Below are 22,736 nucleotides of genomic sequence, written 5' to 3' on the forward strand. Positions count from 1 at the left end.
GAGCCCCAACTCAGCAGCTGAACAGAGCAAAGGCAGCTACGTCTGGGGGTGGGCAGGACAGGAAGAGAGGGGCCACAGACACTGTCCATAGGAGAGGACCCCAGGGCTGCCTTCAAACAGAAGCTGGTCAGGGGAGGTGGAGGGAGGCACGCCAGGCATAGAAGACCCTGCTCAAGGCCACCAGCAAAACCCTGAGACTGAGACAGGTGAGTGAGGCTGGGACAGCTTACAGTTCCAACAGGTCATCCAGCTGCTGTGGGGAGGATGGGTTGGCCGGAAAAAAGAGTTGAGGAAGGATGAAAGGCAGGGGGATGTTGAGTGCAAATGGCTTCATCCCCAATGAAACCATCAGTCCCAAAAGGCACAGGCCTCGTCACCCCAGTTCTTGGCACTGTGCCTCTCACTCAGACTGAAGAAATGAATGATGAAGGAACAAATGAGCAACTGGGGAGGAAGAAATGACAACCTAAACTGGGGCAGTGGTAAGAAAAATGGAGAGAAGAGGATAAAATAGAGAACTATTTGGAAAGCAAAACTGTCAAGAATTAGTAACTGATTGGATGTAGAAGCTGAGTGGTTAGATATATAAGTGAACTGACATCTTGGGACGCTTAACCATGGAGCTGGAAGACTGTGGGTGGAGCTGCCCCCCACCCCGTTGACTCTCTAGCCCTGACTTCCTGTTGAACTTTGCGGTCACTTCAGGGGGAGGGATGCTAATGAATAGAATAGCCCTCTTGGAACCGGGCCATTATTTTCCTTCTTCACCTGGGAGCCGCCAGGAGCCCCGGGTTGGAGGTGTGCGTTCCCACGCTGCGGTGGTGGTTTTTGTTTCTTTTCTCCTTTTTCTCGAATAAACCGTTTTTCTTGTGGATTTATCTGGAGAGTTATTTTTGCCAGGTGACAGAGAAATGGTAGAACCACCCACTGAGACAAAAAAAAAAAAAAAAAATCCAGAAATCTGAACACAGATTACAATTCAATATTTATTCATGTGAGTTTTCTCTCTTTTCAAGAACATTTTATTCCTGAACAGAAAGTGGAAATTGTGCAGATAGCGAAACCAGCGTGCGCTCAGGGATTAATTCCCCTTACCCACCTACTCCAGTCCACTTTGGCATTCTGGCCAAAAATACTGACAGGTTTAAAAAAAAAAAAAAAGTAGGTACACACGAAGAGCTGTTATTTCAGAAATGCTATTTATTTTCAGCAAAAGAGATACAACTTAAACCAGTGCCTAACAATAAGAAAGATCTGGAAATGGCGCACTGTATTAGTCTCTGGGTAGCAGGAATGTGGTGGTTTGTTACTTTTGCCTACAGTATGTTCTTTTTCTATAATTTTCATCTATTGCTTTTGTAATCTAAAAAAAAGGTTATTTTTAATTTTTTTGAAAGTACATTGTTCTTAAACTTTAAGAAACTTTAGAGGTTACTGTCTACTGTTTGTTATTAGCGAAGGCCTTCCAGGGACAAAATTATTTGGAGAGGAGAAAAATCATTTTAAATATATGATAAATTATTTTAATGTACAAGTGAAATGGCATACATTTCCAAGTGCCCTCAAATGCTTCACTAAATAACAAATGCCTTTAAGTCATGAAACAATCTGAAAAAATAAACCTCAGTATCTACAGAAAATATAAACTTCGTATAGTCTAAAAGTGATATTCAAAAGCCTGCCTTTTACATGCAATAGGGACTTACTTAAGACGAAAATTTGTAGGTTAAGTGAAAATTGTGATATAGTAAGAACTGGTCTAGTTTATGAAGTTGACAGTTCAAACTTGAGTTTAGATAAATCACTGCCTTGTTAATCAGATAAATATTCTTACTTCCTAGGTACTGAAGTAAAACGAATGTGATTCAAATGATCACATTTGTGGACACAGTATGGAATCAGGTTGACAGCACTAATTTTTTTAAAAAACACAGTATCATTTACAGCACAGAGCTACGCCCTCAAATATACAGTGCCTCTGTTCAAATTACTAAAAGCCAAAGCTCTGTCCTCCTCCACCTCCCAGACAAAAAGCTAGGGGTGGCAGACTTTGCTAAGCCGAGCGTGGGCTGGACCTCAGCCCCTACTGAGGCCTTTGGCTGGGTGCCTTTGTGCGGTGCGCAGCCTGCGCAGACATACAGATAGCAGCCCAGCCACAGCCCTGTCACCAACATCTGTGAAGTCCACGGTAATTTCCAAACGAATGTTTAGAAACTTAAACCTACTAATGCAGGATTGCCAGAATAGGTTCTGGTACGTCTTGGAAATACATGTGACCTTGAACAACACGGGTCTGAACTGCACAGGTTCACTTATATGCGGAGTGTTTGCAGTAAATACCTGTACTGTTTTCCATTCGCAGTTGGAAGGCTGTGGATGCTGAGGGCTTCTGTATGCCCTCACTGTATGACTTGACCTACAGCATTTTAAATCGGGGACTTGAGCATCTGCGGGGGTCCTGGAACCAATCCCCAGTGGATACCAAGGGGCAACTTAAGTTTTGGGGGAATCAAAAACTATATGCGGATTTTTTACTGCATGGGGGGGTCGGCACCCCTAACCCCCCGTTGTTCAAGAAGTTGTTCATACAGGTTGTTCATATCCCCCTGTATGTCAATCGTTTAGTTTTTAAATACACACCACACTAGCTTTTACAGCATTAACTACATTCTCGGGGAAAAAAATGGTCACATATGTTCAAGAATCCTGAGCTTTATTCAGATCAGTGGTAGAAACAGGTCTTTTCTCTCAAATCATTGCAGTCCTTTTCTTGAAATAAACTATTCTCACCAGGAAGCCATTCCTTTTCTTTAATCTTGATCAACAGGCAAATCAGAACTTTGGCCAGTACAGGATATTAGTTAGAACTGGTCTCATCTATTTTCCATTTAACATATTTTATACTTTACATAATACCAAGTATAACAGTAACAATACGATTTGCTGCTCCTGGGCTTTCTCAGAAGATATAAATGTTAGAAAACTTTGATAAATGTTTATAAAACTCAAATTGTATCCTCAAAAGCAGAATTGGCAAATACTTTCTTCCTGCTTTTAGAGATGAAGAAAATCAAAGAAACACACAAGACAAAAATGAAACAGTATAAAATTGCACATAGAATGACTTGTCTAAGTCTGAATTCATAACCAGCGCCTCACCCTCAGCAAATATTTCTCTCGCTCCGGGACCAACCTATGCTCCTAGTGTGTAAGAAAGAAAATCCGATCTTGTCCAAGCACCCAACCATCCCTTCCCAGCCACTTTTCCAAGGCCATTTACTCTGTGTCACATGGAAGGGAAGGAATGAACTGCAGTACTTTTCAAATCACTTCCAGTTCCAAACTTCTATTTTAAAAACATAAATTAGCTAATACAATGAAAAAAAACAAACAAAAAACCAACATCAGGGACAAGGGGATATATGTAACATATTATATGTAAATTACAAAAAACAAAACAAGAAAAATCCTTGGCTGGCTAAGTACCCATGGGGCAGACCCAGCGTGCCAAAAGTTCATGTGAAAAAGATTTAAGGATTGTGTTGATTATAAACCCAGAAAATAAGCTAGCAAAATGACCTGGATACTAAAAGAATGAAAAGGAACAAAAAGCCTATGGCATTAGGAGAAACGGCATCCTTCTGTTAAGAGAAGGGTCACAGCCTCACCAACCTTCCTGATAATAGAGCCCCATAGAAAGTTTCAATTTTGGTTTTAGGAGACTTTCAAAGGAGCAGCAATGAGAGGTGCAAGGTGCCTGCAAGTCCATGAATGGAGACAGCGAAGGAGCTCCGGGCTTTCCGCTTGGCAAGGGGAAGACGGGACACATGTCACTACCTTTGCACATCTTGTCACCATGAAGAGGCATTGGCGTGCTGTCTCTCATAAATGGGAGGAAGGTGAGGCACAAAGTGAGCAAGACTGCTGTTTGGAATATAAAACTCTTTCCATCAGAGCTATGTAAAGTGGCATGGGCTTCTTAAGAATGCTGGGCATCCCTTGTGAAGATTCGAGCGCTGGACAACGGAGTATGTCCACACTACTCAAAGGCAGACCTTCCATTCCCCAAGTTTAGGGCTTTATGTAAAGACAGGTGCCGAGAACCTGCCTGGCCCCCCAGCTCCTTCTCTCCCTGCCCTGCAGGCTCCTCTACCTGTGTGTGTGTGGGGTGGGGGGGAGGAACAAGTACCCGACTTCAGCTTCACCAGACCAGACATTTTATAATCAGGAACATTCCTAGAGAACCAACACCAAAACCAAGGCTGGCAAGCGATAAAGACTAGCTGCGCCAGCCACGATCTGCTGCCGGGAACGTATTCAGAGCTTTGTTGTTTTTCCCAAGCCAAGAAAAAGGCCAACATTGTCGACAGGCTTCAGTGACTCTCTGAAACTCAGCTCTGATCTACCCTCGATTAATTCTGCAATCAAGGAACAACTCCACCTACCAAGTGGGAACTGTAGTCTCCGAATGCTGCCGTTTTCAAAAGTGAGACTTCATTTTGATTTACAAGGATAAGAGGCAAAAAATAAAAGCTAAGCCCTAAGGGGAGGAATAGGGTAGGAAAATCTTACTGCAGCACTGGCCTCCTTTAGAATGTATTTAGTAAAATGCACTTGCATTTCACAAACATCTGGGGGAAGACTTCTTATGGTGTTCTGCTTTCTCTCTCTCTCTCTCTCTCTCTCTCTCTCTCTCTCTCTCTCTCTCTCTCTCTCTCTCTCTCCTCTCATTCTCCAGGGATTTCATCCACTTCCCCAAGGCCGACAAAGAGAAATTCTTTGTCTAGATATTTAGCTTTGAATTCTTCCTTAAACATGACTGAAATTTCCACTCACCTCTTTAAGAATCACCCAGAATTTGGGCACCTTGACCTTGAAACATGCAAACCATGCTCATTCTCTTTGCCTTAAAATAGACCTCTCGCCTTACTTCCTGGTCTCCCAATTGTGTCCCACGTAACTAGTTTTGAAACCTGGAAACTAGCTCCTACACTTCTCTCTCCTTACTCCATCTTTTCATCAGCCATCAGACTGTATATTCTCTCTCACTATGAGTCCAAAACCTCAAGCGCTGGTCTAGGCCTGTACTTAATTCAGCCAGGCCACAGCAGGACCCCGGACCTGCAGCCCTGCCTCTGGCTCTCCCAGTGTATCTATGCCCCCATCCCACTCTCCACTGGCAGCCTCATCTTCCAGAAGCACAGCTCTGGTGGCATCAGCCTACCACCACTCACCTTCTAGGGTTTCTCTCTCATCTCTACCAAAACATCAGCACCCCAGCAGGGCCTTCAGAACCCTACATGCTGGGGCTCCAATCAGCTCTTCCCGGTAAGTTTCCTTTTCATGGCTGGGGGGGGAAAGACGGGGGTGATTCACTCAACTCCACGCAAATTCTGGGCTTCTGCTAGTTCGAATGTCCACGTCCATGCCTTGTTTATGCAACCTCACCCGTCCAAATGTTCCTTCTCACCCCCGAGATGGGACCCTCAGACCACTCATTCAACCTAGTCATGTTGTCAGGAAACCAAGCCTCAGAGGGCTGGAATGACTGGCTGGCTGGACAGAACCGGACCTCCCATTCAGAGCTCTTTCTCTATTAACAGACCTTACCAGATCCCCATGACTGGCTTTTAACTGGGATGAAATATAGTCTTTGGTATTAAATTTCCTTTAGACTAAAATCTCTGAGCCCACTAAATAAATAAAAAAATAAGAAACAAACAAACAAACAAATCCCAGAACAGCAGCAGTGCCAATATTTCCAGTGACTTTTGGGGTTTCCTCTTAGCCTCACAAGCTTTACTGGGCTTGCACTTGCACGTTTCACAGCAGACACGATGTAGGTATGAAGGTTTTGGTGCCCATCCTGGGGACTGCATGAAGGAGGTGAGGGCAGGGTTACCCTCTGCCCCACAGAGAGGACCTAGGTGGGTTCCACTATTCTGTTTACTCAATCAGGATTAAAGCAAAAAATTGTCAGAGAAATCTAAAGAGTCCCCAAAACCTGCAGAGAGAGGTGTGTGCTCCCGGACACTGTAGACCCATATCCAAACCACATCACTAGCTCCCAAACCAAGAGCAACGTTTTTGAAGGATAACATTTAAGTTAACAGTGTACAATTGGTCCTGACTATCCATGCTGACTGAAGTCAACTGTGAGATGATCAAGTGGGAAGAGCTGCATTTGGAAAATTATTATTATAGCTCTGTGAATCAAAAGGCTACTCAGAGGTTTTTATCTCCCTCAGTGCACTTGTTTGCTGGACTACTGTGTAAGCACTGAAGAACACCCATCTTCTTCTCCATGAGGGCAGGAACTGTCTTTCTCATCCTGACATCTGTGTCACAAGTGTCTGGCACAGAGATGTGCAATTAACGTATCATGACCAACACTGAACTTGAAGCAGCAGCTGGATTTCTTGGCCAAGGATGTCTGGATATACCACAGGACTATCCTAAATAGTGTGGCAATTACAACACAACTAACGCAGAATTGTAGGCTTTTGTGGTCTAGCACACTGAGGAATTTCCCTGGGGAAAAAAATCCAATGATCATAATCTCAGCTAGTTCAGACAGTAGAAAACTGATGAAATCAAACCTGGGTATGGTCTTTCAGCTACACTAACATTGGGTGGTAGAGACTCGAAGGGCTGCCTTTACTGAAACTCCAGTGTATTACAAATTCGTATGTATTACCTTCATATACTTTCAACTACGGAAGAAGAATCCCTTTACTCATCTAGAAACTCAGTAACACGGCTGTTTCTGGAACCATAAGAGGGTTATAGAAGTATTAGCGATATTTTATGCTCATTATACAATTTATTAGTAATCGGTGTACAAGGGGCCACAAACTTATTACTCATAAGCAAGCTTTTCGTTTGTGTTTCTGAAGTTTGTGTTTTACAATTAAATCTCTAATGTTTTAATTTTGGAAACATACAGGTATGAAAAAACAAGACACGTGACACAGTAGAGACCACCACAATAGACCTATGAAAATGTCTCTAAGAAATACTGTCTCAAAGATCTCACAGTTTATTTTCACCTAATGACTAATTTCCTTTGGGTCCACCCTACAAAAAGAACTTCCGAAAAATACCATTTGGCTGATTCTCGCCTTCAGCAGGCCTACAATTATGCACTCCACTAAACAAATAAACTTCCTTCCTACTTTTAAAGTTTTCCAAAATTGGAGAATCTACATCTTTGGCTGGCACACTATTTCCTGGACCTTTAACAGCCCTAGAAGTGAAGAAATTCTGCACAGCATTTTGAGAGATGAAAAGGACTTCAGAAACAATTGACCAGCCACTCCCTCCCTGTTTTAGGGAAGGGGAAATCAAGGCAGAGTTGTGACCTTGGCAAAGTCACACAGGCTGCTGGTGGCAGAGGTCCATGTAATACTGTCTGCACCATTTTCCCTTTATCTGATCTAAATTACTGTGGCCTGACAAAAGCAGTTTGCTCTTGTTCTGTACTTCTAAACCAGGGCTTATGTTTAATTCATGCAGAAAGTAATAAAACAAGAGAAAGAATTTAAATATCATAGTGAGTATCAGGTGATGCAAAGAGCTCTGGACTGAGAGTCAGAACACAGTCATCTTAGCCACGACTTTGGGGAAGACAGCTCACCTCTGGAAGGCTCAAGTTTTTAATTTAAAAAAAAATAAATAAAAAAACCAGAACAGAACTAAGCAACTGCGAAGGTCTTCTCCACCGCAGAATTCCATGATGATGATGATGATGGCAGCAACGATCGTGATGGCTCATCCTAAGTAAGTGCTTAATCTAAGCTAGGCATCGTGCGATGTTACGTGGATAAATCTTCCACCGCCTGGGAGACGGCTATTATCCCCATTTTGTGGACGAACACATTCAGGCTCAGGGAGAAGTCACTTGATGGAGAGCATCTTTCCTCTGGTAACAGGTGGAGAGGGGATTTGTCCCAGGCCAGTGGCTCAGGGGCCCTCTCTTCCTTACCGAGATGACTGGCCTGGCTTACAGTCATACAGACAGACATAGACACAAAATTGAAAACAATCATAGCAATCATTCAACACAATGTCCTTATTTTACGGATCAAGGACTGAGGCCCAGAGAACTATGACCTGAGCATAAGCCACAAAATTTACTGGAAAATTGTGGCTGTAGCCACCACGATGCCTAGACAAACGCACCCTAATGAGTGCCTGATAGCTGGTACACTTACTCACGTCACCTCCTGTGACCCCACACAGAGCTACGTGATGGGCAGCAGGGCAGGGGTCACAACCACCACGGCATCTGGCCAGGGATACACAGCAAACTCAGGGCAAACCTGGCCCTCCAGCCCAAGCCTTCAACTTCCTGCCTGTGCACTGTCACAGGCTGGAGAAAATGTCCACAATGGTAGGATTCCCTGGACATAAAGAGAACATAAAGAGAACTCCCTAGCGAAGCTGAATAACTACAAAGCATGGCTCCATGGCGCTTTGAAAAAAGTATCAGATACTAAGTGATAACTCTCTAAAGCCCACAGCTCAAATCAACAGGGAAACAGAAAACTCAGGCTTCTCGTCATCTCAAAACTGACCTCCTTCCATCTGTCACTTAAATGTCCCTAACCTCCCCCCATTCCTGATCTGTCTTCAAACTTCCTACCAGTGACTTTTCCTTTTATTTCCCATTTCCTTCCCTCCCTAATCAAGAACACCATGAAATTCAGGGATTTAAGTATTATTAGCTCCACTTCCTGTATACCTTCAATCTTATATGCTACCTCTTTTGAAAAACAGGTTAGTTGCACATTTTATGCCTCTCACCCTAGGGAGAAAAGTTTCTCTGTGGGACAAGATATTTTCCGAAGTTCTGACCACCCTTGTTCCATATCCCGAACCTGTGTTGTAATCCCTTTATTACAGCAATAGCATAGGTACAACGGATAAAACATGAAGCTAGAGCCAGAAAATTCAAGCTTTAAATTTACTAGTTATAAGTTACCTAACCTCTCTGAACTTCGGTTTCCTCATACCCCTTTTCCAAAAAAAAATGGGAGGCATTGCTTCCTCAATTATTTGGAATTTGACTACTCCCGACACAATGGCTGGCACATACTAAGTGCTCAAAAACGTAACTATCTCTTCCTTTTCATGGTTGTAATAAAGCTAATGTAATTTTCCCTCCTGTTAAATCCACTTTGCAGGCGAGGTTTTCTGAGCAGACTCGATCTTCCCTGTTAGAAGAGATACATTACACACACCTACCCCATCTCCCACAGGCGGCCCTCCTGAAAATGGGAGCACTAAGCAAAATCAGCAGGTCCCTGCAGCCCAATACCAGGGAACTACGTCACCACAGTGGACTCTGGCAACTTCCACTCTCTTCACATACTCAGGCCCCAATTTCTTCCTTCACACAGTTCACACAACCAGTCAGGCCTCCCCGGCTCTGGGACATATATGACACCCTCACAGGCCAAAGGGTCCCCATCCACCCCAGCACATGCTCAACTTCATGCTTCCTTTCTCTGCCCGCTTCTTTGCAGGCACCTCCACCCACTCTGAAATGCACGTGCATAGACTCAAGTGATGAAAGAAAGTACTCTGAAATACAACATATTGTTTGATAAACATGCACACTTTTGATTTTAGTAAAATACTTTAGAGACAAAGCACAAACAAATGAGCAGGGCAACATCAACAAGTTACACAAAACCCAGGGGTCTAAGAACTTGGGTTTACGTTCTGCCACAAACCAGCTGTGTGGCCTTGTTCAAATTCAGTTACTTCATGGCTCTGGGTCTCAGTTTCCTCATGTAGAAAAGAGCCAATGGAATTGCACTCAAGATAACATTCTGGTCACACCTCAGTGACCACCACCAGGCTAGCTACAATTACCGGTAAGTGTGTGCACGCCCTAGGGTGTGCTGGGATGAAAGAAAAGGGCCCTTCTTAACTCTGAATCTCCCTTTATCTGGGTGATTTATTTAACCTGATGTGCCTTCCCCAAGATTAAAAAGCATTGGTCTCAAAAAGGAGGCAAACGGAATTAGAAAACAACCCCAAAGAAGTCCAAAACTTGCTGGAAAACTACCACTAGTATTCCCTAACTATTCGTTTCCACATAATCTACCACATCAACGACCTACATCTTTCTTTTAAAGACTTTGCTCAGACCTCATCTCCTTCAAAAGTCTCCCTAGAAGCCCCAGCTGAGTGACTACCTATGTACACGTGTGTATCGCTACATTCCCTGCAAAGGTGTTCCTTTCCCTGCTAGACTGCAAGCTAGCTGCTCAAGGCTGGGTCCATGTTCTACTGGTGCCCGGTGCCACCGCGCCTAGCACTACATGTGCACAAAAGCCACTGACTTAGTGGAAATGTAATGGCTGTGTGCGATGTCAGAGGGGTAGTGGATGGGGGCCGGGGGGTTGTCACTGTGTGAGGGATAGAAATGATAAGTGTCTAATTATTACATTGTTTTGTGCACCTGAAACTAACAAAAAAAATGTTTAAAAACTAATTAGTTAATTAATTTTAAAAATGCTGAAAAAGAAGCCACTGACTTAAACTGCAAACGTAACCATGGTTTAAATAATGTACATTTGCTCATGTTCTTCACAATTTCCTAAGAATATTCTGACATTATTCTATTTTAAGATAGGATCCATTTTTTTTAAATAAAAGATAAATACAGAATATATTATTGCTAAGTTAATTTTATAGATGAGAAAACAGCAAAGTTACCTTAGCAAACCTCAACCAAAGTGAACAAAGCCTGTGAGTTTAATCCCATTACAATACATGGCAGATATAAAAATAATTTGCAGAAAAAATACCAAAGTGCATGAACACTAAGGAAATTCTTCTTCTGTTATGCTATCTTACAAATCTAACAAACAGTGTAGAGTGCTGGTTCATCACTCTTCAATTCAAAATCTGAGATAATAGAAATAATGGAAAAATTAGGTAAGTTTAGATTCACAAATATAATCATACAAAGTTTTGTTCTTCTGTTTTATAGATATTCCTCAATACCACTGCGTATTATGAAATAAAATTTTAAAGGACTAATTTATTATTTTTACTCCTTAAAAGTTAACAGTCAAAAGAAAGGGGGATTTCCACATCATATAGCACAAGGAAAATGCAAATTAAAGCAACAATGAGATACCATCACACACCTATTAGAATGGCCATAATTGGGAACACTGACCACACCAAAGGCTGCTGAGGATGTGGAGTAACAGGAAGTCTCATTCTTGCTGGTGGGAAGCAAAATGTTACAGCCACTTGGGAAGATTGGCAGCGTCTTACAAAACTAAACATATTCTTACCATACGACAGAGCAACTGTGCTCCTTGGTATTTACCCAAAGGAGTTGAAAACTTATGTCCACACAAAAATCTGCACACAAATGTTTATAGAAGCTTTATTCATAATTGCCAAAACTTGGAAATAACTGAGATGTCCTTCTACAGATGAATAAATAAACTTGGTACACCCAGACAACGGAATATTATTCGGCACTAAAAAGTGAGCAATCAAGCCACAAAGACACAGAAGAAAGTTAAATGTACATTACTAAGTGAAAGTGGCCAATCTGAAAAGGACATATACTTTATGATTCCAACTATATGACATTCGGGAAAAGGCAAAACTTATAAAGATCGGTGGTTGCCAGGGGACGAGGGGGAGGAAGAGATGAACTGGCAGAGCACAGAAGATTTTTTTAGGGCAATGAAACTATTCTGCATGATACTACAGATACATGGCATTATACTATTGTCCAAACACACAGAATGTACAACACCAAGAGTGAACCACAGTATAAACTATGGACTTTGGGTGATGATAATGTGTCAATGTAGGTTCACCAATTGTAATAAACGTACTACACTGTTAGGGATACTGATAATGCAGGAGACTATGTATGAGGTGTGATAAAAAAATACAGTGAATGTTTACATTTAAAAATTTTATTACAGTAAAAGACACATTGCCATTAACCCCCTCAAAATACTCCCCCTCGCTGCAAACACATTTATCCCATCGTCCTTGCCACTTTCTGAAGCAGTTCTGGAAGTCCTCTTTTGTGAGTGTCTTTACTTGCGCTGTTGTGGCTGCTTCGATGTCCTGAATCGACTCAAAACGTTTACCTTTCATGGTCATTTTGACTTTGGGGAAGGGCCAGAAGTTGCACAGTGCCAGATCCAGTGAATAAAGAGGATGAGGACACACCTTAAAGTTTTTACTTGAGAGAAATTGTCATATACCAAAAGTGATGTGTGACACAGAGCCTTTCTTCCATTGCAGTGAATGCTGTTGCCAAGTGCCATCCAACGGAAAGGCAGGGATCTTCAATACAGAAAGTGGCACAACGAACCTTAGTAACAGTGTGTGACAAGTTTCAACTTGCTCAGTGCAGTCAGTCGGGTGTGAGCTACGGTTGAGAGAAGGTGTGCTTTAAAGGGTGCCATAAATCATCCTCTATCATGACAATGCTCTGTGTCACACATTGCTTCTGGTACGGCAATTTCTGTCAAATAAAAACATTACGGTGCGTCCTCATCCACCTTATTCACCGGATCTGTCATCCTGCAACTTCTGTCTCTTCCCTGAAGTCAAAATGATTCAGGACATCAAGGCAGTCATGACAGCACAACTAAAGACTCTCAAGAAAGAGGACTTCCAGAACTGCTTCAGAAAGTGGCAAGAACAATAGGATAAGTGTGTTCAAAGTGAGGGGGAGTATTTTGAGAGGGATTAATGGCAATGTGTCTTTTACTATAACAAATTTGTTTTTATTTAAACATTCACTGTATTGTTTGATCACACCTCGTACGTGTGGGAACAGAGGATCTATGGAAAAATCTCTGAACCTTCCTTCTGCTCAATTTTGCTATGAAAACTATAACCACTCTTTTAAAAGTCTATTTAAAATAAGAAAAAAGGGGCAATTTGAGTCTATTTTTTAACAACAATCTGACTCCTTGTTTATTATAGTATCCTACTGGTATTTGGGCTAAAGATAAATACACTGAAAAAGAGGAAAGGCCAAAATATATATTTTTTAACTTGATAAACTAAATAGTTAATATGTAAAAGGTTCAAATAAAAGGTGCAAATGTACTCAGTGCAAATTTTTCCTTTCACTTCTGTTCCCTAGACACCCAGTTTCAAGGTACTGTTGATTTTAAGTTTTTTAAGTTTCATTTCACTTATTTCCTGCCCAAAGATACAAGGAACTAAGCTGAAATCATGGCAATTGTTCCAAAAACTATGAGCAACTCCTATGCATAATGGTAGGTATAAAAGAAAACACATACCCTGAGAACCTTGCTAGTCACAGTGTGGTCCCCAGACCAGTGGCATCAGTGTCACCATGGTGCTTGTTACAAATGCAGAATCTTGGGTTCCACCCCAGGCTTACCGAAGCAGAATTACATTTAAATAAGATGCCCAAGTGTTTTGCATGCACTGGCATATAACAGAACATCACCTCTGTTTTCATGGCATTTACAGGTTAAGAGAGGGGATAAAATATTCAAATAACCACAACTCAAAGCTTCACACAGAATGGACTCTGTGACTATGAGAGTCTGGGGAAAGATCAGCTTTGGTCCCCCACAGGGGTCCCCACTGGCCCAGGACAAAATGCCAGCTCCTCTGAAGGGGTCTGTATGCCACGTGCATCCTGGCCCCTGCTCACCTGCCTAGTCTCACCCTCTGCTACTCCTACAGCAGATTCTCCTTCCAGCCTGACCAACAGCCTGTGACTGAGGTTCCTCCAACATGCCTCCAGGCCTTTGCACATGCTATTCCAACCACCTGCCACCCCCTGCCCTTCCGTGGCTAATTCCTCCTTGGCCGACACCAGGCAGGGCCAGGAGCTACTCCCTGTTCTCCAACGACACAGCCCAGCGAGCTAGTGGTGTAACCTCCCCTGCCAAAGGAGCTCCCACTGGACAAAAGATACGCCTTTGGGATTATTTTCTACCCTGTTTAGTGCAATTCGGTGAATGAATGAATGAATGATCAGAGATGCTTCAGGAAAAAGTGAAAGATGAGACGGGTTTAGATAGTCAGAATGGAAGACCATGGAAGAGCCGCATTAGAGGATTGGCTCAGTGCTCTGTTGTGGGTTGAGGGGAATGGGGGTTCTATTCCTGCTTTTCTCTATTTTTAGTAAAACCAACCTGGGCCCAGATTATTGTCACTCTGAGCAACGAGAGCTCCCAAAGCCCAGAGAAGCTGCTGTCACTACAAGACAAAATTGCCTCACAGGACCTCTGCTGAATCTTGTTCAGGGCTACACTAGCTTTGCTTAGCAGAGTCAGCAAATTTTTCAAATTCAAGGGATGGTTTGACTATGACAAGTTCTTTCCTCTTTATGAAACTCAAACATCCACTCATTAAAAGTAATATAAGTCTACAGAAGAAAAACAACTATACTATACATTTTTAAATAATCCATTCCATTAACCTAGGACATACCAACATTGGATGGACTTTAAGCAAGATAGCAGAACTGCTGCCTGAATACTAGCTACACTCAGATTCACGACTTACAGGAAGACTGCTGTGTGTCAGTAAACAGGTCCAACTGATCCGAGGCACCCAAGGTGGGCTGATCCAGTCTGCAGAAAACCTCAAAGGTAAATAAATAAGCCCAGTGTCCGGGCACAGCTGCGCCTGAAAGCTGTGGTCAGAAGCAGCTGACCAAAGGACATGTTGCACTTGTACTCAACAGAGAAGCAGCAATTAGCTAGCCGGTCATTTGCCCCAGCATCAGGCAAACAAGATAGCAAAGCTACTGGGTCACATCACTTCAGAAGACAGAGAACAAGTACATACGTATCTACTGGTGCGCCTCCTTTACTACCCAAATGCAAGCTACCACTATCGCCTCCTGCCTGGACGATGACAGCCTGAGTGGTCCCTCTGCTTCCACCCAAAGTATACATCGGCTGACATCACTCCGTTTTCACCCCCTCGAATGGCTTCCACTGCACTTTAAAGCAAATCTAAACCCATACTGTGCCTACAGAGTCCTAAAGGGCCTGGCCCTGAAGCCCCTCCTGGACTCAGGGTCCACCTCCTCTCAGCACCAGCTCACTGGACTCCAGTCACACCTACTTTCTTCCTGCTGCTTCAACAGGCCCACCTGGTGCCACCACCAGGCCTTGGTTCCTGCTGCTCCCTCTGCCTGGAACACGTTTCGCGCCCTCTTCCCACACACATGAAGTGCCACCTCCTCGCCATCCCAGCCCCCGTCACTCTACCAAACTGCCTTGTTTATTTTTCTTCCTAGCACTCACCATCTAAAATTACCTTGCTCATCTATTTGCCTGTTTCTTGGCCATTCTCTCCCATTTAGAATTCGAGCTCCATGAAAACAGGGACCTTGGTTGCCATGTTCATTGCTAAATCTCCAGTTCCTCAAACGGCACCTAGTATATTGCAGGTGATCAATAAATATCTTTGTCAAAAACATTTGTTGAATGAATAATGACTATATACCTATGTTTTAAGCAAGGCCAAAGCATGAAAAATCAGGTTTTACATAAAATACTAGTTTGATTACTTTACAGAAGGATTCTTTACCTAAGGCATTTTCAGATACTTGGCTTACGAAGTTCCAGTGTGGACACTTTTTGAAGAATAAACCTACTGGGCAAAGTGAACTAACTCCTCCACGGCATGAACAGTGCCTGGTATACAGAAGGTATCCAATAAACATCTGATGAATAAATATATAAGCAATGGAAAATAACTTAATGCAAGACATAAACTATACGAAACTGCACTTGGACTTGATAACACAGCAAAGTTGACTATACTTAGGTCCCATTTTCCATTTTATCTGATAAACTGACATACATATTTAAAATCCACTAATTTCAGTTACTAGCAATAATCTTAGTCATTATCTTTACAGGCAGGTGCAAATCCAAGTAAATTCAGAAAGTTACCTGGCAGTTCTGCTGCAGTAAGTCTTCATTAACTGATATATGGAGGCATAGAAACAATCAGTGTAGACATACTTAAAACCGCCAGGTTGTGAGTTTAGTATGAAAATCACAAAGCTTGAGAAGTTTGTTTTTATTTATAATCTGTGTAAAAACTCGTGTCCCCAGTGAAAGACTATCAAGAAATCAGACCTCTATAAAACCTGACCCCATCCGTTATACAATACACGCTTGCCTTAATGTTCCAGGTCATGCCCAATTTAAAACAACAAAAAAAATGCATCTTCTTTTTTCTTAACAGATAATCTCTTTGAAATAAAACTGTTCCCCGTTTTGGCTTTATTTTTACACCATGAAGTTGCTCAGTCTATATAGTCAATATTCATGCAATATTAATGCATTATTCAGGAAAAACAAATTCACGTCCAGGTATCCATCTGCTTCAAGCTACGCCCACTCCCCTTCTCCTTCCCTACCAGCTGTTGAGCTGCAGTTTGCAAAGGTCAAAATAGAAAAGAAAATTAGATGTTTGTGTGAGGTTGGTGCTAATATGCATTTGTGTGTTCTTGAAGGGTCATTCTAAAACCAAATATAAATGCACTTTGGGGTCATGCACATTGTGTAAATTATTAGTGCCTCTTCTGCTTTTAAAACATTTCCTAGTCTATAATGCAAAGTGTGTTAATGACTTGTCTCTTAACTGAAAACCAAATAGGTTCGATAGAAAGTCACTCCTATAATCTATAATCCCAAGAAGTGAAAACTGTTTCATATTCTAAAGGCTCTCACAGAATAACATATTGTCTATAAAAATCAATTTCGGGATGCAATTCATAATAGCACACCACCTAGAAGAAATGAAATATAAAATAACTACAATTTAAAAAATTAATCTGACATCTGATGGATAAATTTGCTCCAAAAACATTTCACAGTTTTTTGTTGTTGTTGTTCTGTAAACAAAAACTTCGGAATAACATAATTCAGAATTTAGATTAAATTATCAACATATAGTTCATTTACCGGAGCTTTTCAAAAGTATTGCCAGTGGCTGATAATCTTATAAAAGTCCTTAATTTCTCTTTTTTTTTAAATAATGCTTTGGTCTGGTGTTTTCCCTTTCACCTCCATAGGCCAATGTAAACAAAAATCCATCTCACTCCCACAGTGAGAATCATTTTATTAAATACATTTTGGGAAAGTAAATAAAACTATAAAACAGTACTGGCAATAAGTTGGGTTTTCTTTTAGATTTACTTATTTATTTTGGAATAAAAAACCATAATGAGTTCCTATATGTTCTTTTGGTGTTTTTATCCTTTTGGCCTTACAATATAAAAATATAGAAGTAGATTCAAATCCTCAACCTAGAATGAATGAGTAAAATATAACCATACCATACACTCTGAATTACTTTTAAACTATGTAACATCATTTAAAAATTTAGCATTCTTTATAAAAGCCAATTAGCTATCACTTCCAACCAGAAAATCTGGGCACTGTCAATTTTTCTTCAGCACTAAACTTAAGATTCAAAATTTTTTTGAAAGTCATTTCATTTCACCACCAGCTGTGTTTCAGGAAGTGAAGATTCTGGTGAGGATTCAGTGATGGAATAGGATGGAATAGTGCCTGTCGCATAATCTTACCTGGTTTCTTTGTCTCCATTATCACTTAAATGACAGGCAAAGCCTTACCTGTCTCATAAACAGATATTCATAAAAATGTACTTAAAAATAACACTCTAAAAGCACTGCATCATAACTAGAGATGTAACAACCACCTAATTATTATCTGTAAAGGGTCACAGGATGCCTAACGGGTTCTCTCAACATGAACTTATTCAACTTGCCATATCCCAGGAGCAAGCCCTGCTAAGATGCTAGCAAAGGGAGGGAGAAATATGCCCTATTGCCCACTGGCCTTGGAGGCTGAGGGATGCATCATTCAAAACACAAACACCTGGTACTCGGGGAGGGTATTATTCCATTACTGTTTGTTTAAGCTGATGGGAACTCCGTAAATCTACTCCAATCCCTTCATTTTAGCAATAGTGAAGTTGGCCTGCCTTTGTAACGCTCGGTTATTCCGAAGGTGCCGATGTTCTAAAAATAAAACTTTACGGAAATAAAAAATAAACAACTTAACGTTTAAAACTCAAGACTTCAAAACTTGCCTTTGAAACCAGGGAGTAAAAATCAAAAGTGAGTCACCCTCTAGGTGCACTAAGTTCAGCCTTTTGGCATCCTCAGTGCATTATCCCAAACGACCAATTACAAACCTGTATCAAGGAGAATGATACTCAGGTCCCGAAGCCGGGGAAACACCAAGCGGTGAATCCACGGAGCATGGGGGTTAGAGGGGGCTGCGGGGGCCAGAGAAGCCAACGGCCAGGCGCGAACCACTGGGTCCCTCGTCGAGCCTCACTCACTCTCCCCACCTGTGAAATGGGCATGAGACACCACATGCCCGTTTGCCCCACGGGGATGAAAGACTAATGAATGAGAACCACCAGATAAACGACCCAGGCAGCCTGGCCGCTCTCCCGCCGCGGTCCAGGGATTGCGGGGCGCCCCTGCCTGGGACCGCTAAAGCTCAGCCGGACCCCCCAGCCGTGGGCGCTCCCGGCGCTTCGGACCCCCAACGACCCGACGATTACAAATGTTTCCAGAACTTCGCCCGCCAGGACATCGGCTCCCAGGGCTGTCCGAGGAGGTAACCGGCGCCCGCCGGACGCTGCCCCGACGCCGCCTACCTTGGCCACCCAGCTGAACAATGGTGACATCGCGGGCCGGACCGCAGCTCCTTGCCGGGCGTTCCCGCTCACTCCCGCCGCCCGCCCGTGGAGCGGCGGGCAGCCGGGGGCGGGCTCGGGGCGCGGCGGGGTTCGGGCATGGCTTCCCCCAACGGCCGCGGCGGCGAGCTCCTCCTCGCTCGTCAGTGCTTGGAGAGGTCGCGCCCGCAGCACTGCCCGGCCCAGAAAGGGAAGTGGGTGGGGAGAGCGCGGGGAAGGGGAGGGGAGGGGAGGGGAGAGCGCGGCCGACCCCGCCCACCCTGCGCTCGGCGCGCAGCGGGAAGTTGGGAGGCGCGGGGGTCTCCCCGCTCCCGCCGCCCAGCGCAGTGCAGCTTCGGGAGGAGAGGTCCAAACCGTGCTGACTAGGGACGTGGCTTTCTAGAACTCGAGGAGGGTGGGGGAAGGGAGCGGAATCCGTTTCGCACAACGTTTGGAAAACTAGAAATTCCTTTCTCGGAGTTGGAGCGAACACAAAGCCTATCCAACTTTCCGGGGGTTACCCCCACCCCTAAACTCTCGAGATTGCTGGTAACAAAAGGACTAGTGTTTCCCTAGCCCCTAATACCTTTATATAATCGAAGGTGGTTTTCTCTGAGTCAGAACACCCAGCTATTGAAACTAGAAAAGGGGCGGAGGAAAAGAACCTTCAGCTCCTGCCAGCCCAGAGGTTTTAGCAACACGAGAAATGTTGATTTCACCAGTTTTCTTCTCCCAAGGCAAGGTGATAAGACAAGTGTAGTCAGTTTATAGCTACAAAGGTTAAGCTGAGTTTTAAATTCAGACACCCCAGAGTTACACGTTGAAAAAAAAAAAGGCCGAAGGTCTAGTAGCCAATGTGTAAATCATTCGGAGCCACTCACTGAGTTCCTCAGGCCAAATAGCCACCGCAGCCCAAGAATTTTGCTTCTCTTTCCTTCTGTCAAGTTAGTTGTACGTTATCTTCATGATGGGTTAGTAGGGGATTTTAATGATGTTCCCCCAATTCCTGGCATTTGAGTTAGGTGGGTATATTAGTTATCTATTGCTTCATAACAAATTACCCAAAATCTGAGAGGCTTAAACCAACTGTTTCTGTAGGTCAGAAATCTAGGAACATTTTAGCAGGGTGCCTCTGGCTAAGGTCTCTCCTGAGGTTGCACTCAAGCTGTTAGCTAGGGCTGCGGTCATCTCAAGACTGGGCTAGGACTAAAGGATCCTCTTTCAAGTTCACTCACATAGTTCTCAGGGTTCACTTCTCGCAGGCTGTTGGTCTCAGGGCCACAGTTTCTTGCATCATGTGGTCCTCTCCATAGGGCTGCTCACAAAATGGCAGCTTGCATCCCCCAGCACAGGTGATCCCAGAAAGAGCACATGTTCAAGAAGGAAGTCAGTCCTTCTATAAACTAATCTCAGAAGTGACATCCCAAGAGTTCTGTTGTTATCTGTTCACTAAAAGTGAGGAAATAAGTCTAGCTCAACACTTAAGGGGATTACAACAAGGGCACAAGTACCAAGAGGACCAAGGGGGAACGGAAGGAGTATTATCTCTTTTTTTCTACTTCCATGTTGGGTGCAAGAGAATAAGATAAACAATAAAGGCAGGGGGAAAGTCAAGCATGATACCATTCTCACAGAGCCTACCTGGGTAATTGAAAAGGGCCTTCGAAGCATCTTAGGGAAGTGCTATTCTTTAATTCCCTTAAGCAGAGATGTTCCCTAAAGATATTAAGAGGTGGATAAGGGGAGTGCATTTATGGCCATTGAACCAAATCTTTTCCTGTATCACATCACTGCTCCAAGTAAGTGGGAGAGATGGAAGCTGAGAGCTCCATTAAAGTCAGAGCTCTTCTGGCCTCTATAACCTTGCTCCTCAAAGTGTAGTCCATGGACCAATAGCCTCAGTGTCACCAGGCAATTTGTTAGAAATTCAAGCCCTGCCCTAATCCAGACCTACTAAGTCAGAACCTTCATTTCATCATGAGTCCAGGTAGCTAGTATGCACATTAAAATTTGAGAATGCATTAGTATATGAGATTCGTTGACATTAGTCTAATAATAGTAATAAAATAATAATAATAAATTACTGACAAACAGCCCCCTGGGCAAGCAGCTAAAATTGTTCTATGCCCTTGCAAAGCTGTGAACTAGCTCAGCTAGAAATGTGGGGAGTTCCTAGACAACAACATGGTTTTGATGGGAGTGGATAGGCAGCTGAGAGCCAGGCGGGACAAGCGGGACTGATGACAAACATTGTCATACTCCATCACTACAATCCCCAGACTGAGCTCTAAGAGAACGCCCAGAACTTAGAAGCACCACTGGGGAGAGAACGAGAAATTGACTAAAGAAACCTGAATTAACCTCCAACTGACTGCGGTAAATTTTCTGCTACTTGGGCAGGAGGTAGAGGAGAATAAAAATTGTACTTCTTGCAAAAAAAATATATAAATAAATAAATAATTAAAGTCAGACCAAATCATGAATGTAATATAGTTGAAACGGGAGAGTGTGCAGGCAGGTGAAATAGAGACATCAAGGCTTCACTTGTTTAAACCTAAATGCAAGTCTCCGTATCATGGTGGAGGCTCGTGCAGACCCTGGTTTGAACTTGCCTAAAGCTTACGTATCTTTTAGACTCACAGATGTCTCTCTCTATTCCAGGTCTCCTTGGTCATATCTGGGCAGAATCACTCATTTCATGTGAACCTAAAGGCCTTTCCACAGCGTAGACTTGATGGACAGTAATGTGTGGAGCTCCAACACCAAATATTTTAAGAAATATACGTGAAAGGTCATATTAATTCATTGCCAACATAGCTTGCCAGTCACACTGCACAAAGAAACTGTTATAATCTGGTATTTTGTTAAAGGGAAAGTATTAACATCAGACACTCTGATCAAATAAAACAATGTTCCTTAAAACACCACACTCCGTCTGAAAAATATATCCTTCCCGCAAGAAACTTGATATTCCCCCAAGGAAGAACTGTATGTAGACCAGGCATCGGTCATTGTTAACAGCTCCCAGTGATTCTCGTACAGCCGGAACTGAGAACTGCTACAAACAGAATAGTCATTGCTCAAAGATGCTGATGGTTCCCAGCCCTGATTGTCTATTAGAGTTACCTATGATGCCAGCGGGAGTGAGGAGGGGAAGGGGGCGCGGGCGGGGGGACAGAAGATTTGGCTGATCCGGGGCAGCATCAAATTCTCAGAGATCTTAAAGGGCAGGCAGGTCACAGAAATATGTGAAGAGGGCCAGGTGTGAAACAATAAGGAATCCATGAACTGTGGCATTTTGGAAAAGGCATGCTCAATTATTACAACTCCAAGCAAAATTAATTCAGCCAGAGAGGTTAATATTGGTGTTGACCTCTAGAGGTTTACTTAAGCTTGGAGGTGTGTGTGTGTATGTGTGTGTGTGTGTGTGTGTGTGTGTGTGTGTGTGTGTGTGTAGTTTTCCCCTAAGGTGATTCTGATTGTCATCTAGGACTGACAACCACTTCCATAGTTCTAGATCCCTTACTTAATATATATTTAGTATATATTTAATATATACTAAATATATATTATATACATATATATATATATATATATGTATGTATATATATATATATATATGCTCTGTGAGAGCAATAAACTATCCAGATAGGACTGCAGAGATCTAAATAAATAGGATCTACGGAAAACCTAAGACTGCTGTCTTTCTAAGTAACTTTAAAAGGATGGTTTAATCTCTCACAATCTCAGTTTTCCTGAGACATTCAGGGAGGACTTGAAAAAGGGGAGAGGGGCCAGGAACTGGAAGAACTGCTCCCCTATTAAGCCCGACCCTAAGCCCCCAAAGAAACCCTGACATTCCTGCCCTACTCCTCTGCCAATTTCTTCCGTTAAGGAGGAGCAAGAGGCAAGGAGAGCAAAATCTCCTGAGAGTTCAGGAGGGATTCCAGACCGGCTGCTCTCCAACTCCAATGTGGGGTGGGGAGGTGAGAAAACGCAAAAGCATGACC

The 22,736-nt window shown here is 42.9% G+C and overlaps 1 protein-coding gene across 4 annotated transcripts in view; it reads right to left on the bottom strand.

The window, feature by feature from the left end:
• The window catches only part of TBC1D1 (TBC1 domain family member 1), a 209,014-nt gene that overhangs the window by 122,828 nt on the left and 63,450 nt on the right, over positions 1-22,736 (bottom strand). Inside the window, exon 1 of one of the 4 annotated variants that reach the window (XM_033106109.1) lies at positions 18,709-18,966. The exons of the other annotated variants lie outside the window; for them this stretch is intronic. Within the exon in view, the coding sequence (XP_032962000.1) occupies positions 18,709-18,738 (30 nt within the window). The 5' untranslated portion in view covers positions 18,739-18,966. Of the gene's footprint in view, positions 1-18,708; positions 18,967-22,736 lie in introns of those variants that run through there. 4 annotated transcript variants of the gene reach the window in all.

Source organism: Rhinolophus ferrumequinum, chromosome 5 (genome assembly GCF_004115265.2).
Source record: "Rhinolophus ferrumequinum isolate MPI-CBG mRhiFer1 chromosome 5, mRhiFer1_v1.p, whole genome shotgun sequence".
In the NCBI taxonomy this organism is placed as follows: domain Eukaryota; kingdom Metazoa; phylum Chordata; class Mammalia; order Chiroptera; family Rhinolophidae; genus Rhinolophus; species Rhinolophus ferrumequinum.